This window comes from Xenopus tropicalis, chromosome 7 (genome assembly GCF_000004195.4).
Source record: "Xenopus tropicalis strain Nigerian chromosome 7, UCB_Xtro_10.0, whole genome shotgun sequence".
NCBI classification, from domain to species: domain Eukaryota; kingdom Metazoa; phylum Chordata; class Amphibia; order Anura; family Pipidae; genus Xenopus; species Xenopus tropicalis.
Genome location: NC_030683.2, coordinates 108872321 through 108891312, shown reverse-complemented (window position 1 = coordinate 108891312; position 18992 = coordinate 108872321). Strand labels below are relative to the sequence as shown.

At 41.3% G+C, this 18992-nt stretch overlaps 1 protein-coding gene across 3 annotated transcripts; it reads right to left on the bottom strand.

Moving 5' to 3' along the window:
- Window positions 1-2993: 2993 nt before the first annotated feature.
- On the bottom strand, window positions 2994-17058 carry ceacam19ly (carcinoembryonic antigen-related cell adhesion molecule 19 like gene Y). Of its 3 annotated transcripts, none has more exons than XM_031906457.1 (7): window positions 16914-17058; window positions 12950-13300; window positions 10567-10802; window positions 7531-7671; window positions 6013-6074; window positions 5350-5382; window positions 2994-3697 (listed from the first exon to the last, which is right to left on the bottom strand). In XM_031906457.1, exons 1-7 carry the CDS (start codon window positions 16933-16935, stop codon window positions 3658-3660), a joined length of 885 nt encoding a protein of 294 aa, XP_031762317.1. In that variant the 5' UTR covers window positions 16936-17058; the 3' UTR covers window positions 2994-3657. The 3 variants fall into 3 exon arrangements, with proteins under 3 accessions (XP_031762317.1, XP_012813368.1, XP_004912060.1); XM_012957914.3 differs by having other exon boundaries at window positions 10536-10802; window positions 13193-13300; window positions 16914-17057; XM_004912003.4 differs by having other exon boundaries at window positions 10536-10802; window positions 16914-17055.
- Between the last annotated feature and the right edge of the window lie 1934 nt (window positions 17059-18992).

Genomic DNA, 18992 nt, shown 5'->3' with positions numbered 1-18992 from the left:
AGCTTTATGTTATATAGCTGATTTATTGCACTTTACAGAGATTATACACAGACACAGATTGTTTGGCAGTCACCCTGATTTGCACTTCTAACGTTCACCCCCATCACCCGCAGTAAGAACCCAGTCACCCACTCTCTTTAGAGCAGTGGAACATGGGGAGATTAGTTGCCCCACGACAAATCTTCGTTGCCGCGGGCGACTAATCTCCCCGCAATGCCATCCCACCGGCAAGAATGTAAATCGCCAGTGGGATGGCAGACACGTCTCTACGATTTGCCGAAGTCGCCCAAATTTTCCTCTCAAGGCAACTTCAGCAAATTGTAGCAATGCTAGATATGTGATCAATATAAAGGGGAAATAAAAGTTGTGTGCTTGTCTATAGACATCCCTGTACATGTATATACACAGCAAGGATGTAGTTGCAGGCAATATTGACATTGAACACTCTGTAACTTATGCATTATGGGTAAGGGCATCATGCATCTGCACTGCCCTTGGCTTTCACAGTTGGCACTCTAACAATAATTTCCTGAGAGAGTTTGTTTCATGCATTTTTACCCAGTGTAACCTGCAACAGCTTTACCTTTAACTCTGTCTTCTACTTATTGCCATCCCTAACGAAAATTACATGATCATAACAGTGAGGATAATGCAGGAAGGGAAGGGGATCGGTTCAAGCTAAACAGGGCAAACAAGGAAACTGAAGCTACCTGTCCTTGGGAGGTAGATAATCAGATTGCCAGAGTTTAGCTATTTCTCCTGCATAATGGACTCCTGCATAATGGACTCCTGCTAACAATACAGTCACAACAAAGGAAGAAGGGATGGGGTCAAGAAATAGCAAAAACTATGTATTTTTCATGATTAAAACAATAGACAAAAAGTATGTTCAGCACAATCCCTATTCTTTGCACTTATGCTGAACAAGGGGGTGAACTACTCCTGTAATATTTAAAGGTAAGGTACATCCTAAAAATAATATGGGGTGGAAATATTGTATTTTACATACTGAACTTACTGCACCAGCCTAAAGTTTCAGAAACTCTGTAACAGTAATGATTCAGGCCTTAAAACTTGTCACAGGATCCTCCCTTCTTGGATTTTGTTAGGAGTGTCAGTGGCACTGCACATGCTCAGTGCATTCTGAACTTTACATCACCAGCCTGAAATTTCAGAAACCTTATAACAGTAATAATTCACATGATCTTTGCATCTTGGATTTTGTTAGATGTGTCAGTGGCACTGCACATGCTCAGTGCGGTCTGGGCAGCTGTTGAGAAGCTAAGCTTAGAGGTCATCGCAAATCATGAAGCCAAAGATAAGGGTTGTGTGCTAAAGGAGCTGATGCTACAGGGCTGATTATTAATTTCTGATACCGATTATTGTTTTTCTGAGCTGAGAATCTAAATTAATTACTAATAACCCTAGTATTGTAGCTTTTATATTCTATCTATGCTGTATATTGTGAGTTGGTCCCTAAGCTCAGGTGACTGACAGCAGGAACACAGAGCATCACCATAAAGAAGATTGGGAGATACTGGGTTATATTTGAATTCACAGATCTTTCCTGCTAAAGGGCCGTGGTTGCCTTGGGCTGGTACAGAAACCCAAAAACATAATATGCAGAAATTTTAGCCTACTTCTTTGTAAAGCATTAGTGCTCCTTTAATAGAAAAGGCAGTTCTTGAGGGCTTCAGGGATTAAGTACATGACACATGATACATACAGCTATACTTTGGCCACCAAATCCCCCTGATGGCTTACTCCAGTAGACCATGGGCAAATAAAGGTTCCACTTAAGAAGTTAATATGAATTCCAGCTGCAACAGGTTACCCTGTATAGCTCAGGGCTACAGTGCTCACACCATACTGCTGGTAATGCTTAATAAAGTAGCTCCCCTTAAGCAGAATTGTGGGATGAGTCAAAAAAACAGGGGCATTCTTGAGCCAATATCTACAGTCCTGAGATGGTGCCCAGCCCCATGGAATAAGGGTGGGAGCTAAGCCTAGTGCTAGCTATACCTCATTCACACTCTGCCCTGGTTTAGTCTTTACTAATGCCCCACGTCATAAGAGAGAATGATCCACTTCAGGCCTATGAAGGCCTTATTTCCTGTTATTGCCTAATTGCCTAATACCTTATAGAAAAATAGCAAACAGCACCTTCCTGTCTCCATTAAAAAAGCCTTTATTTGGTATACATGGCTTTTGGTATACATGGCTTTTGGACAGCTCTGCCTAAAACCACTTGACTCACATCTTACATTATTCCTTAGGGGGAGTCTCCAAATTCAGGAATATCACCACCTCCCTTTTATGCACCACAGGGGTCACCTGATATCCATGCATCACTAGTGGGGCCATCTTAGCTCTCTCACGCAATGGAAACACTTAGAGGCAGATTTATTATGTTATGTGCAGGCTTAATCTCATAAAAATGGCGACAACAGCGTCAAATCTGCCATTCTGACCACATAAAACACGCCTTGATAAATTTGCTGTTTATTTTGCACAGCGTTTTACACTGCTTTTTCGTAATTTCAGTTTTAAACATCATTATAAAAAGGCCCCTAACTGAAAGGAAGGTTCCCAGACATTATAACATGCTGCCCTTACTACATATAAATACCCAAACGAAGACAGTTTGTTCATAAAGAAACGCTTTGGTCATCTGTGAAGTTTCAAAACGAATTCAGGAATTTTTTCAGGAATGAAAATTAATTTCTCAATTACTTCTCAATAGCACAATTATTACCCAAATCATTACTCCACCTCTGATCTGGCATGGACCATTACATTTAATGGTGAGCTGTGGTTTATCTATAGTTTCCTACATTTACTGACATTCACAGAATTCTGAGGAATGTTGCTCACTCCCCTGAAGCTGCTGCTGCACTAGGCAGTGGGCCATAATCTCCTACATCCAATACAAATCAGTAAGCATTGTTACTGTGAGATAAGAAACATCAGTAGACAAAGAAAACAACTCCACAGCAGTTTAAAAAAGTGTGTATATTTATTTTTAATAAAAAAAAATCAATTCAGTAACAGAAATTTGTGTGGCACCAAAAGTGTGTACCAATGAAACTGAAGTATTTAAGAAAGGGGCATTTTGGTATAATAAAAATATTCCCATTTACAAACAGATAATAAATACACTCATTACATATCCCTGGCACTTTAATAACAAAGCTTAGCATATGAAATGTTCACAGCAAGGGAGTCCATGGTAGCATCTAATCATACATGAGTAGGGTAATTACCCAACCTTAAACCCTTCCCATCTTGACCCAACTTTAAACAGTTTTTTAAAGCCCTCCCTACTCCCTCTGATGGTGATGCTATATTGGCCTGAACCTGCCCAACCTGTGGGTTTTTTGGAATCCAGACAACACTAGTGGAGTCTACTGTAAAGTTCTCCCACATAGGATACCAATGATATAATCCGATTGTAATACGGGCCTACAGAAAATGATTCAGCATCTTAAATCCTGCCTGATCGATATCTCTTTAATATTAGGCCACATATAGAATGGGCAGGATCTCCAGAGGGCCCCACGCCCCTGGTATAGTCAGTAGCAGACAGTAAAACATTTATGGCAGGTAAGATATTGGTGCTATGAGGAAATTGCGCAATATCTATATACTATTAGTGTGTCAGCTCGCTGTATGTATCCTGCGTTGGGTATTCAAGTCCCTGAAAAAGATTCATATGTTTCATTAGGAATCATTTATAGCTCAAATGTCTTTTCCTAAACTAGCATGGTAAAATCGCTGACCTTTTCTTGGTAATAGGTCTGACCCTAGGTCATGCAATTACTGTCCAAGAAGTGCATTAATTAACACCTACACTTGTTCCGTTCCCTCTTTCATGGGCATCAGGAGCTTAGCTTGTTGTACAAACTAACCCACTACATGCTGGGGTCTGTTTATGTCAGGGACCAGGGTGTCACATCCTCCATTCTTGCAATAAAAACAATCGGGACAAAGAGCAAGTTCTAATTGTAATTTGAAAATATGTGCAGCAGCTCTACACATTGTAGACATTGACATTTGTTTCCAGTAGCCATGTAGGCCTCTTAGCACTCTAGCTTGTATGTCCTGGAGGAGTAAATTACCCACATTGAATATATATGATGGGGTGGAGGTGCTTTTGGGCACCTTGAGCTTAAGCAGACCAAAAATGTGGTGCCAATGGGCCCTGGCATCATCCCCTATATTTAGTTTTATTGTATCACGTACAGTCTATGGCACGTGGGCAATTTCTGCCATTCTGCCACCTGTACAAAACATTTACTGATGTATTTCTGAGCAGGAATCGATAGACATGGACTGCTGCATTTACAATGGGGGCACATTAGAATTTTTAAGGGTTTCTGATTGTTTTCAATATACAGTTTGTCTGTAAACATCTGTAAAAATAATGTTGTTGGCGGATGTTGGGATGTGGATATTAACTGTATCCAAGTTGTGAACCAGAACCATTTGATATAAATCAGATCAAGCCTTGTAGCACATGGAGCAAACATCTGATTAAATATATGGCAATATTATAAACACAACTGCAATTATAAAGTGCTAAAATGCAAGCAAAACTGAGCACTCATTGATGACATTAATTGCATTTATTGTACTTGCACCAGTATGCACCAGAATGCACTTCTTGTGCTTGTGGGGAACGCTAAATGGCCCCCCTAATGTGCTATTGATGCTATTAAACCACTAATAATTTATTGTTGTTGCCATCTTTGATGTGGTGTTCACACTTTTGAAGTATGGTACATCACGTATGATCTAGAGGCCACCTTTTATGATACACTGCCTCTAAGTGACTGTATGATCCAGTAAGTTTACTTGCTTGACCACAGTTGTTAAAGCCCTTGTATAAACCATCTCTGTAAAGGCACCATATTCTCAGTTTGTTGCTTATCCCTGCTTGGAATTACTAGAAGCCTGTTATTTGTGCCCTCTATGATCTCTGGGATGTTCTCGAATCCCCCTGTACGTTATACCCACCCTGACCTCTGGTCTTCTTTCGAATTCTATTTGGCCTGATGCCTACCCTGACCTCTGGTTGTATTCTGGTTCTGCTGCCTACTCTGCACTTGTGATTGTAATGTATCTCCACCCTGGCAACCCTATAGGAGGTGGTTCACTAGCACCCAAAATGGACATAATTTAACACCTATACTTGTGCAGTTCCCAGCTCTCTTGTGGAAATCAGGAGCTTCTTTTGTACAAGCTAATGCTCTGCACTAGGGTCTGTCCATCTTACGGACCAGGGTTTCACACCACTGATTCATTTTGGATTTATGTTTTAATAAATGGCTTAGAATTGAGATAACTTACCATGTATGGCAGTTCCTCTTTTGCAGGCTGAGCCTAAAAAAAAAAAAATAGAGAAGGAAATACATTTCCTTTCATGAAGCATTGCAGGAACTGAATTCATCAACAACTAGGGGTAACAGAGTGGTTAAGCAAGGGTGGAGACAAGTAAAAACAAGTAATTTGTAAACCAGTAGAAACATACATGTTATTAAAAGTTCCATATAAAACAGCAAAATGTATTTTTTTGCTAGTGCTAAAACAAATATTTTAATATTTTATATGGTTTTGTTCTTAAGTTAAACAGGGCAAACAGGATAACTGCAGCTACTCCATGTTTGGTCCTTGAGAGGCAGATAATTAGATAACCAGCATATAACCACCGCTCTAGCCCTTTGTTGTGACAGTTTTGTTAGCAGGGGGGATTATTTGAGCTCAGAAAAACTAATTCTCTGCCTTGCAAAGAGCTAACATTGAGGTTCCCTGTTTGCCCTGTATTTCTCAAGCAATAACAAAAGCCATAGTTTTTTTTGTGATTCAAACTATAGGCAACAATTCTGTTTAGCACAAGCCCTATTCATTGCACGCATGCCCAACAAGGGGAATACTGCTCCGTTAGGAGACAATAATAATGAGAAGCATCTCCACAAAGTGTTACATGTATGGATTTGAATTTGCATTGCTTACCATTGTAGCAGCATAAACATTATAATATATTCTGTATGAGTCCTGTCCCTCAGTGGGTTGTTCTAAATTTGGGATAAAACAATCATTTTAAAATACACAATATTATATATTTTCAGGCATTTACAACATACGTATCTGGTTATTTTAAATTGTCATTATGAAATGAGTAAAGTTACATCTTAGAAACTAGAAAGGGAAGTTTGAGAACAAACTTCATGTTGGGTTGAAAAACGTGAAGTCACTGAATGAAATCTGATCTGTTATGAATCTGCCCACTTTTTCTAACCTTGGACCACAGTTATATAGTAAAAACCTCTGTGAAAAGTTTGGGGACCCTGATTTTATTAGTGTCTGAATGGCAGCACTTAAAAATTTCCCCACTGAAAGTCAACGAGTGACATCTGATTGGCGGTTGGTGGGTCCGCCCACTTTTTCTAACCTGGAACTGCAGTTATGACTTACTCTGCAAAGTTTAGGGACCCTAGGATTAATAGTTAAAGAATGGCAGCAGTTTAAATTTAAACCAATAAAAGTCAATAGGTAAATTGTGATTGATGCTTGGTGGCCCTGCCCACTTTTCTAACCTTGAGTGGAAGTGACCCAGTGACTAATAGTGGGCACTGTGGAATAAATATTGTGTGAGAATGACAGCATTTTAAATTTAAACCAATAAAATTCAATGGATGAAATCTGATAGTGACCCAACCCACTTTTCCTATTTTTGAACTGCAGTCCCCCAGTTACCAACTCTGCAAAGTTTAGAGACTCCTGAAGCTGGTATAGATGTGGGTCGCAGGTCGGTTGCAGGTCTTATCTATAATTCTTATTTCATATTATATTATCTATATTTTACTGCTCTAAACAGTTTCTAAATATCTTCTTTCTACCCCCGCCCACTTCTAATGATGTCACTTCTGGTTTGAGAAGCAATAGGACTTCCTGTTTAATGGCAGTCAATGGGTTGTGGATCAGGTTACGTGTAAGGCACTTGCAAGTCGGGTTCAGGCCCGGTTTAAAAAATTGGTTCCATGCAGGACACAAAAGAACCCTGGAATGAAGGCTCCTTTTGCTGGACGCAACATCAAGGCTTCTTTAGAGGGTTCCACCAACACATGCTCTGGAGTCAATGTTATTCAGACACAAATGCAGTAAAAACATGCATTGGAACTAGTGTGCAATTTATCTATATGGCTGACAATTTGCTTCCCGTGATATGTAGTTAGCACCCACTAAGGTGCTGGGAGTACGAGAACAAAAACCTCATTGTGGGTACAAAATGCACTTTGCATGGAGAGTGGAGAGTTGCTTTGGTAGACAAGCCCTCAGCACTACCTTAAAAGCACTTTTTTGTTCCCTCATAGATTCAGTTTGATTAGAAAAGCATTTTTCATTAAAACTTTGGCAAGCATATGGAGAGATCTGGAACTTAAACAACAGAAAAGTTTTCTCTTCAAATTGAACGTAGCACATTGTTCCAGTAATAAGACCTTTACTCTGGTTAGGCCTAAGATTCCTCACCTTTTTGGACCTCTCTCTTGGGAAGGATATATTTCTTGTACAGCAGAAACGTTGTACAGATGATGAGCGCAATGCCTGCAATGGTGCCGCAGATGATCCCGGCCATAGAAGCAGCACAGTTGTCCATATGAGGCTCATTATCTGGAAGATTAAAACACAGACTAAAGCTGTCCACATACGTGTAGATTTTTAATAGATCTTTTAGTTATTGTACAACCAAGCTTATCTTGAAACATTTGTTTAAAAGTACGATTTGCCCATCAATGGAAATGACCATTTCAAGCAATATCATCTAGCTCAGTGCTGTCCAACTGGCGGCCCGCGGGCCGCATGCGGCCCGCGACCCCCCTCTGTGTGGCCCTCCACCTGTCTGGCTGCTTTGATGGCTTACTCTTGTGTAAGCTTTAAATGGTATCAGTACTGTGATTAACTGCCCCCCCTGCATGGTTCTCACCTCAGATTCAGGCTGTAATCAGGCTGTATTGTTTAAATATGTAATCCCCTGTGTTGTTCACACCTTTTAATCTCTGCATTGTTCACCCCCTGCAGTGTTCACACCTCAGGCTCAGGCTGTAATCACCCCCATTGTTCCCCTGTTCACACCTCAGGAGCAGTAGAAACCAACAAATAATCCCTGCACACTACAAAAAGAACATATACTGAGGTGGTACTGCAATTAAAAGGTTTTTTAATATATAGTTATTGTGCAGACTGTAGGAGCAGTGCCAGCATTGTGTCACTGTAGGCTGCCTGTGTGTTCCATACAGGCAGCATAGGGCAAGCAGATTATGGCATACACAGGCAGGGTAGGGAAGGCAGAGTATGGCACACACAGGCAGGGTAGGGAAGGCAGAGTATGGCACACACAGGCAGGGTATGGCAGGCAGAGTATGGCACACACAGGCCAAGTATGGCACAAACCAGCCAAGAATGGCACACACAGTGAAAGTATGGCACACAGGCAGGGTAGGGCAGGCAGAGTATGGCACACACAGGCAGGGTAGGGAAGGCAGAGTATGGCACACACAGGCAGGGTATGGCAGGCAGAGTATGGCACACACAGGCCAAGTATGGCACAAACCAGCCAAGAATGGCACACAGTGAAAGTATGGCACACAGGCAGGGTAGGGCAGGCAGAGTATGGCACACACAGGCAGGGTAGGACAGGCAGAGTATGGCACACACAAAGGCAGGGTAGGGTAGGCAGAGTATGGCACACAGGCAGGATAGGGCAGGCAGAGTATGGCAGGTTTTTGCTGTACTACAACCATTAATATGGTTATCATGTGATAACATGGGTGTGGTTTCAAGTGGGTGCGGTTTCAAAAAGGGGAGTGGTCAAAACTGGCTTCCATTATCGGCCCTCCACCACGTAGGTCGGAAAAATTCCGGCCCTCGGTACAACAGAAGTTGGACAGCACTGATCTAGCTGAAGCCAGGAAATCTACCTGCTTGGTCCTGCAAACAATTGGACAATCAGCAAATTTTATTGTTAATGCCGACATTTTTCAAACCTGCCCTGATTTTTTGACGGATGCTGGATGAAGAATCGCTAGATGTATGGTTGTTTGGTGCCCACTAACCTTACAATAATTTGACATATGTTGTTAAGGAGAAAAAAATCTTTACATGTATGGCCAGCTCATGGGCGGTTGCCTGCTTTGTTTACTTATTTTAGAAACTCAAAGCCTGTTGGGGCATCTGTAACTGCTTTAAAAATTGGCATGTTCAATACGTTTATTGTTGCACCACTTTAGAAGTGGCTAAGCCTACAGAGACCACTACTGATTTTTTTTAGAGGTGCATTTAGCACATTTCTCACTGTGTAAATTTGCCAGTTGCCTGCCATCAATATGTTCAAGGTAAAGATTCCAAAATGCTAGCTGCTTGCCAGCTACTAGCTCCAAAACAATTTATTAGAAATCCAGATGACTTGAAGCAGAAAGGCTGATGTAATTATGTTTTTGGTGATGAGCAACTCTGTCCACTTCGCAGAAAAATTAAATTTTCCCGTCGGATCAGCCAAATGTTCGAATTATACCAAAATCCCCCACCCTCAGTGGCCATATTGGTGGAAAGATCGGATCAGCCAAATGATCGAATTAAACTGAAATCACCCACCCTCAGTGGCCATATTGGTGGAAAGATGATCGAGTTAAATGATCGAGTTAAACTGAAATCACCCACCCTCAGTGGCCATATTGGTGGAAAGATCGGATCAGCCAAATGTTCGAATTATACCAAAATCACCCACCCTCAGTGGCCATATTGGTGGAAAGATCGGATCAGCCAAATGATTGAATTAAACTGAAATCACCCACCCTCAGTGGCCATATTGGTGGAAAGATGATCGAGTTAAATGATCGAGTTAAACTGAAATCACCCACCCTCAGTGGCCATATTGGTGGAAAGATCGGATCAGCCAAATGTTCGAATTATACCAAAATCACCCACCCTCAGTGGCCATATTGGTGGAAAGATCGGATCAGCCAAATGATCGAATTAAACTGAAATCACCCACCCTCAGTGGCCATATTGGTGGAAAGATGATCGAGTTAAATGATCGAGTTAAACTGAAATCACCCACCCTCAGTGGCCATATTGGTGGAAAGATCGGATCAGCCAAATGTTCGAATTATACCAAAATCACCCACCCTCAGTGGCCATATTGGTGGAAAGATCGGATCAGCCAAATGATCGAATTAAACTGAAATCACCCACCCTCAGTGGCCATATTGGTGGAAAGATGATCGAGTTAAATGATCGAGTTAAACTGAAATCACCCACCCTCAGTGGCCATATTCGTGTAAAGATTGGTTCGTTGGTGTATGGCCACCTTTAGATCCCAGTTATGCAAAGCAGAAGTGCTTAGTACTAAGTCATGGTAAGAGAAACCTGATACATGGATGCAATTCAACATGGGGCCAAAATTCTTCTCTACATGTTGAATAATGCTATTATATTTGCAGTTAATAAGTGTACTGATAACAGGTTGTGTTACTCACAATTCACTACCAGTGTAAAGATGTCACTCACACTCCTGCTGACAGTGTTCTTAGCTTCGCACTGGTACTGTCCGGTATCTGAGAAAGTAATGTTGTGTAGGGTTACAGTCCTGTTGTCTGGAGACAAATCTGCTCTGGAAGGGAGACTGCTACTGTCTTTGCTCCATGAGATACGCTCCCAGTTGGCTGTTTCACATATGAGGGAGATGGTCTCATTTACCTTGGGGTGAGGGGAGGAACATCTGATCACTGGTTTAGTGACAGGTTCTGAGGATTAAAAGTCATGGCAGGTTAAAAAAATTACACAATAGACAGAGGGAAGAGCATGTTATAAAAACTGTGGGCATCATATAGAATAATGAAGGACACCTGACACTGCAGGACTGCAAATTAGTGTTTATTGGCGTGTTCCACTACATGTTTCGGGCAAAGCCCTTTTTTTAAGTGAACAACATAATATCTGCTCCAGGGCACTCAGTTAGGAGCCTGACCCCAAAAAAACATTTTTAAAGTCCAATTATATTTTATACATGGCCCAGGAACAAACAAGCAGTTAGTCTTCCACCACAATGTAACTTTAAAGAAAATACATACCAAGCACAATACAATTACTGGCCATTTTAACTGATACCTATTTTCTACTGTACTGTAAGCGGCTTTAGTTTGCAGGAGATCCCAAATGACAATGCTAACACCATGCCTTGAGGGTACCGGTTATATTCCATCAATGGCTTGTACACTGGACTGTAGTTAAAAGATTCTTTATTCCAAATTAGACATAAGAAAATCTACCTGACGCGTTTCTTCCACAAGGCTATACAAATTTACAACTGCAACAGGAAGGTACATCATGGCCTCCATTATATTTTAACCCTCAAAAATGGAAAAAGGGTCAACACCCATTATTATCTAATCAAGAGGATAACATTTTCTTTTCTTTTCCATTCCTTGTTTTTTTTTTTACTTTCATATTATTCACTACATTTAAATATAATAACATAATCCCATATGTTTTTATTTTTAGAATATAATTACATGATAGACTTAATAGGAAAGTGCTTCAGACAAACCAACTTTTTATTTTTAAATTAATTATTTCTACATTAGAATTGTGTTAAACATGTGATATGGAACAATGAATTGAGCCCATTAGGTGACCTTGTATTCAGGTAAAAATTCAATACTTTCTTTAACCCTAATGCTACCATTGCATTCCTCCATCAAATGCTGGACCCGGGGTATGCACACCCAGGTCAAGAAACATTTGGAGTAAGATCATAATAATTTCAGCTGAGCCACACTTTATTTGAATATTGAGGGATTCCAGGCCACCGAAAAAACCATATCCCTCTTTGACTTTTGAAAAACAAAAATTGGTGAGTTGCAGTTGAGCTAAACTCATACTGTAATTATAATAATCATCTCTGGCAGAGGCCAGGACATGGGTTACCCTTGGGGGTGTTGGAAAAGGCAGAACACTTCTATGAATGTAACAGTAATAGCAAAGTCTTTAATAGCCAAATAATGGGAAAATTATGATACCATACAAAGATGTTCTTTGAGACTTGATGCTTTGATTTAACCTTTTGCCAGTGCCCCCTGAAGTTCCAAGCTTATTTCAGCCCCCCCCCCCCCCCCACATAGCTCATGTAATGGTTGCAGATATAGGAAAATGTTGGCATACCGGTCATTCAGTCATAGTTCCAAGAAAAGCTAGGACTCCCTAACTGAGCTTTAAGCTGGGTTTTCAGGTGTATCTCGGTGAGCAAATTGCCATTTTCTAACCCTAACTGGCTTTTATGACAACCCTCACCACTGTTCTAATCTGCCACAGGTGGGACAGCCCCACAGATTGGGAATCAGTGTTTTAAGCAATTCTGGGGTCATAAAAAAATCCATGGAGTGCCCCCTTCTTCTTGTCTATATTCAGCTGGATATCATTGTCTCAAAACATTTCAACAGTAATAGGCCAAATGGCATTGGTATGGGGTAATAAAGAACTAAATAGGGCAATCAAGGTATGATTGTGCAATTGATCAAAATATTTAACTTATTTCCAGAACTGTCTTACAGTTTCAGTGCCTTAAAAAAAAATTTATCTTTTACACATATCTTTTAAAAATGATGGGTTAATGCAATAAAAGTTGCAAAGTTTGCATCAAGCCTAATTACCCATAGCAGCCAATCAGATATTTGCTTTTAAACAAGTGATCGGTAGACACTGGCTACTAAGTTGTTGCTATTTGTTACTAGACACGCTGCAGACTTGCAGCTAATCATATTACCTAATTTGTGAGTGGTAGTTGGGCCTAAACCAGTATGGAACTTTGTGTGTGCATATAAAATTGGTTGTGTTCTCTGGAGGCATTTTGCACTAGTGCACATCTGGAAACTACAAAATAAGAATTACTTACCATAAACAGGCAGATGAACGGTTAATCTTTCCATACCTCCTGTAAGTATCATCACTGTGTACATCCCCTGGTCTGTATGAGCAAGGTCTGAGATATGTAAGGAGCCATTTGGGAGCCCATGGGCCCTAGGGAAATACTGAACACCTGGTAATTGCGGGGGGTTAACATTTGGATTGTAGTGTAAGATTTGGTTGGCAGCATCTATCCTTGACCCTAAATACCACCTGAAGTAGCGTAATGTACCTGTGATTCCTCTGACATTCAAGGTAACAGACTTATTGACCAATGGATGGCTGGGGATTAGCTGAACATCAGTTCCATAGCCTGACTCCATCCAAAGACTGATGAAAACTGAAAGAGAGAAAAAAGCCCACGTCAGAAAAGTGTTAATGTTAAAGGATGCCCAGCCTATAACTGTAATGCCAACCACCCCTGCCAGTCTTGTTCAATAATGTAGCCCAGGACAGAAGCACAGATCTTCAGTGCACCACTGCCAACACAGTAGGGGGCTTGTAAATATAATAAAGATTTAAGCTTTACATAAGGTCCAGTAAACCACTGTGCCAGTCAGAAGCTTGCCTCCATACAGCCGACTGGCACATTTCCCCTGCTGATTGGCTTCTATACGTTATAAGAACTGGATTGTAACCCTTATTTATTTAATTCTATCTCTGCTCTCCTTACTCTGTATCTGTTCCCCTGCCAAGGCAAAGCACTACTCTGCTCTCAGGATAAATTCTAATATTCTGCATGTTTCTCTCTGTCTGTCTGTTTGTAAATATTCTTACAAGAAGTCACCATGTTTTCACTTCTGAAACCCTAATATCAGCACCGCAAGAACCACAGACACATGACGTGAGTCTTTTGTGGTTTTATCAGCATATCAACAGCACTAATAGCCATTAAAGAACATCAATGTCATTCCACTTTTCTTCTGCTTTCATTTCTCTTTTAAACTAATATATTTGTATTATTTCAACACTTGTACACCCAAACACATGAAACTAAAGTCGCTGTGCAGTTCTAATGGGGGTCTCTTTGCTCCATGTTACATTTTTCTATGTAAACAAAAGCATGGATCACACAGCCAACCAGCAACATGAGATAATGTAATAAATACATGGTCTTATATTTGCTACTTGCAAAGCAAAGCAGCAATCAGCTGGAAGATTTTGCTGGTCGGCTGATGAAAGCAAAGAACTGATTGGCTGCTATGAGTTACTAGATGAGGGCAAACATACAATTTCTATTTATGTGGGCATAGTAGATTGGCAATGTCTGTGTTGCAAGACACTTAAAGGGTTAAATGAATGACAGAAGAATATGTATCATTTATAAGAATGCACAAGTGCAAAAATTAGTTGCAGTGCAATTTATCAAGCATATATATTCTAGTGCAAACCAGCAGGGTCTTGTCTACTGACATATCTAACATCGTCAACAACATATAGGGGGTCATTTAAGAAGAGCCCAGACAAGTTTGTCATTCATTAAGCACTTGCGCTTGGGGCCTTGCTGCACCTTGTGCCTGCCATAGGGCACTTGGTAAGTACAGGGCTTCTTAACACTCTGTATTTGCCGGCACCCCCACCTTGTGCATCTGAATGTCGTGCAAGTTAGGGGATGGGCAAGGGGTGATGAGGGGACTCCCCTTATGAATTGACTGCTGCACCGCTAAATGCAATGTAAGGACCTCAAAGTTTGGAGAAACATGGCAGCTTGCTCCTGTATTTTGCACTTTGTTCCCTGCCCCTTTGTTAGTAATTGAGCCCTATAATACCCAGATGCTGGATAGTGAATTATCACAAGGATGCATACTATGAGGCTTTATCAAAATCATTACAGTTTGCAGCATGCATATAAACGTCTTGCTACACAGACATCAATACAGGAAAAGCAACTATTTGGACACTATCAAAACATTCCTAATGTATTTAACCATGCTTTACCTTCCTCTTAATATGTCCTTATATATATACAGAGTGAGCATCTGACCACACCAACATCCCTTGCTAACAGGAACAGCTGTTGAATTTGCCACATGCATTAATAAAAAGCAGAATATATCAATGTACCCTTTTATAGGGGAACTCCGACTTCTGAACAAAAATGTGTTAAAAATATCTTCTTAACACAGAAACCCCTAATATACCTATCACTGTAATCTGTTCCTTCAAAAAGTATGAATAGATATCATGTTATATGCTGAATTCCAGCTGCAAAACAGTTCTTCCCTTTCTGCATCATTTGAAATCCTGGCAGGGGAGGAGGGACCAAAACATTAATGTTACAAATTGTAAAAAATTCTCCACAGCTTACAGACAGCATGCAGGAGCTACATATCCCACAATGCATTGTAATGTTCCTTTGGAGGATGCAGGCTGAGGATGGTTGACTACTGTTACATTTTTTTTTGAGTCTCAAAGAAGTCAGCCAGATCAGCAGGGGAAAAGGGGGCTAGGTTTATGGTGGCCATACACAGTATGATCCGCTCAGGTGGGTGATATTGGGCTAATTCGGACGTTTGGCCCTGGTATAGGTGGCTGGTTTAGGCGCTGTGGGTTCCAGATCCAATGGAAAAAAGATCTGCCCGATTTCCAGCCAGATGTTGGTCGGGCAGGCCAGACGCTCATGCCCATACACAGGGGAAATAAGCTGCTGAATCAGTCTAAAGGGCCGAAAAAGGGTCCGTGTATGGCCACCTTTAGGTAACTGTTCTAAACCATATCATTACATTAAAAATCATGAAAAGGCTGCATATTTTTTAAATTGATGCATATTTCAAAATTGTTCCAAATTATGTTTACTTTTCGAAAAGCTTACGCTGTGTTTGGGTGGAGTTTCCCTTTAACAAAAATAATACAAAACAGTACAAAAGAAGTAGTCTGATCTGTGCTGTACAGATGGAACATAATCTTTTTGGACATAGCATGGTGCACAGAGCGCACAACAAATTATATTTCAGTAGGAATATGGTGGGACAAGGTCACCTAAGCCAAATGTCTAGATCAGTGGTTCTCAACCTTCCTTTTTGACCACGCCCCCTTTGTGGCCACGCCCCAATTGCTACACCCCATTTTTAAAATAGTTAAAATAGTACCCACGATGGCCCAATAGACAGCACCCCCATACAGTGCCCCCCATACACAGTGCCTCATTTGCCCCCATAAACAGTACCCCCCCATAGACAGTGCCCCCAATTGACCCCATAGACCATGCCCTCAATTGCCACACAGACAGTAGCCCCCATAGAAAGTACCCTCCATACACAATGCCCCCATACACAGTAGCCCTCCTTACACAGTGCCCCCCATACACAGAGCCCCTCCATACACAGAGCCCCCCATACACAGAGCCCCCCATACACAGAGCCCCCCATACACAGTGCCCCCCATACACAGTAGCCCTCCTTACACAGTGCCCCCCCATACACAGTACCCCCCCATACACAGAGCCCCCCCATACACAGAGCCCCCCCATACACAGTAGCCCTCCTTACAGTGTCCCCCCATACAGTGCCCCCCATACACAGTACCCCCCCATACACAGAGCCCCCCAATTGCCCCCATAGAGAGTACCTCCAAATTCCACGCTCCTTATTCGGCTCCTCGTACGGCGGCGACAGGACCTTTTATAAGGTTGCGCCCGTGCGTACGTGTGACGTCACACGTACGCACGGGCGCAACCTTATAAAAGGAACTGTCGTCGCCGTACGAGGAGCCGAATAAGAAGAAGGAGCCGCAAGAAGAGACAAGCGCTCCGCTGCAGCCAGCGCGTCCCGCTGGCCTGGCTTGTTTAATGAATGTTCTGCATTTCCGTAATGCGGGACATTCATTGAACAATCCGGGACAGCGGGACGCGCTGTAAAAACCGGGACTGTCGCGACCCCCAGGTTGAGAACCGCTGGTCTAGATAAAACTTTACTTCACCTGAAGTGAAAAAAAAAATGTAGAATCCCCATTACCTGTGAGTAGGTATCCCCTCATGCTAAGGGTCCAGTCTGGGTTTGCAGAACCCGACGCTGTGACAGTTGCACCAAGCTGTTAGCTGCCTGTTTGTCTATTTGAAATAAACCTTTCTGCTGTCTCCGGTCAGAGTCCCGGTGGGAATGTTTTACATAAACAGAAACTGGACAGTATTTGCCCAATCAATACATGGACAAACACTAGAAAATTCTGCCAGGTTTCAGCAATATCACTATAGTTTCCATGCCGTTGCCCCAGCTAGTCATGTGCAATATTAAAATTGCAGCAGAAATAATATGATTTCCTCCGACGTCTCACAACATTTATTATACATAATTTAATTTAGCGCTTGGTTTCAAAATATGCATAGAAATTAGATTTTACAAGAACCTACAGTAGATGTTGTAAAGCTGTAAATGCGACATGTACACGTGTGAGTGTATTTCCATGCAGGAGAATACCATCGTCATAAACATCTGAATTGTCACACTTATTGGCTACAAAGAAAGTACATATAAATATTCTAACTTGCTAAATCCTTTCTCATATTCCCTCTTTAGACAGAGAATAATATTGCCTGAGATGTAAGGGAATACACAGGCATCCCCTAGGGCTCCTTATAGCTGGTACTTTATGCCTATAACCTACGTATAATTGCTGTATCAGTGGTATCTGCCTTCTTAGACTGGTACAAGATATCAATGCTAAATTTCCCTTTCTCTTTATGGAGAGGTGTAGGTCTCCATTACACATTTGTGTAGACCCTACTTTTTGGTGAGGGTTCTTTTTGCAGCCTCCTCCAAACCTTCGAAGATCAGTTCAAGATTCTTTGTATTAATTGTAACATTTTGGTGGGGGAGACAGTTTGACCAAAGTTTATTCATTACCGAGTTTAAGTACAATGCATTGTGGGCTATGAAGTTCCTGCATGCTGTCTGTAAGCTGTGTAAGTTGTTATAATTTGTAACATCAGTGTTTAAGTCCCTCCTCCCCTGCCAGGATTTCAAATGATGCAGAAAGAGAAAAACTGTTTTGCAGCTGGATTTCAGCATATAATAATGGTATTTATTCATACTTTTTGAAGAAATAGATTACAGTTATAGGTATATTAAGGGTTTCTGTGTGGGTCTTCTTAACAATTTTTGGTTTGAAAGCTGGAGTTTCCCTTTAACTCAAAGAACTATAACAAAAATGATCTCAGAACAAAAAGAGACAAGAATGTTCTTAATCTTCTTTTCTTCTCTGGCAAAATCTTCATCTTGCCATCCTGGTGCAGGTACTGTATATATGAGCAGAATGTTTATTTATACTGTATTTATTAGTTTCCAGTGTGATTGGGTTTCTCTTAATACATTCTACTAATTCTCAGTTTAGTTGTATAAATAAAGTGTAGTACAGCAGAGATTCCCGATCCCCCCCCCCCCCGCAACCATGGGGTCTGCTTCCTCTATAGTTGGATCAATAGTATGGGCCACTGCCTTTTCATTTAATGAGAAATCAGTTAATGGATATAATGCAGGGGTCCCCAACCTTTCTTACTCGTGAGCCACAGTCAAATGTAAAAAGACTCGGAGAGCAACACAAGCACCATAAAAGTTCATGGAGGTGCCAAATAAGGGCTAAGATTGGCTATTAGGGGCTTCTATGCACACTATCAGCTTACAGGAGGTAGTAAATCTTTTTTTTTCAACCAAAACCTGCCACCAATTCAGGAATTCAAACATAACTCCCTGGTTTGGGGGCACTGAGAGCAACATCCAAGGGGTTGGTGAGCAACATGTTGCCCCTGAGCTACTGGTTGGGGATCACTGATATAATGGATACTAGTAAGTAGTCGTTTGATGCATCAAACAGAAGTAAAACTTTTCTTTTTCAGGATACCCAAAGCAATCCCTATGTTCAGTTTGATAAACAAAGTCTGTCTCTATGGGAAAATCTAGACATATAGGGCCTGATTCACTAAAGTGCGCAAAAATTTGCGCGCGATTCACCTTAGTATTATCGCGTGCGATAAATCGCCATTTTCGCATGCAGTATTTCTCGCGCTAGTTTTACCGCATGCGTTAATTTCCGCGCTG

Coding starts and splice junctions, on each gene's coding strand:
- ceacam19ly (XM_004912003.4), bottom strand. CDS start 16,935: ATGAGGGGATACCTACTCACAG. Junction 10,803..12,949: donor CGTTCATCTGCCTGTTTATG/GTAAGTAATTCT, acceptor TTTAATCCTCAG/AACCTGTCACTAAACCAGTG. Junction 6,075..7,530: donor CAAGAGAGAGGTCCAAAAAG/GTGAGGAATCTT, acceptor TCCCAAATTTAG/AACAACCCACTGAGGGACAG.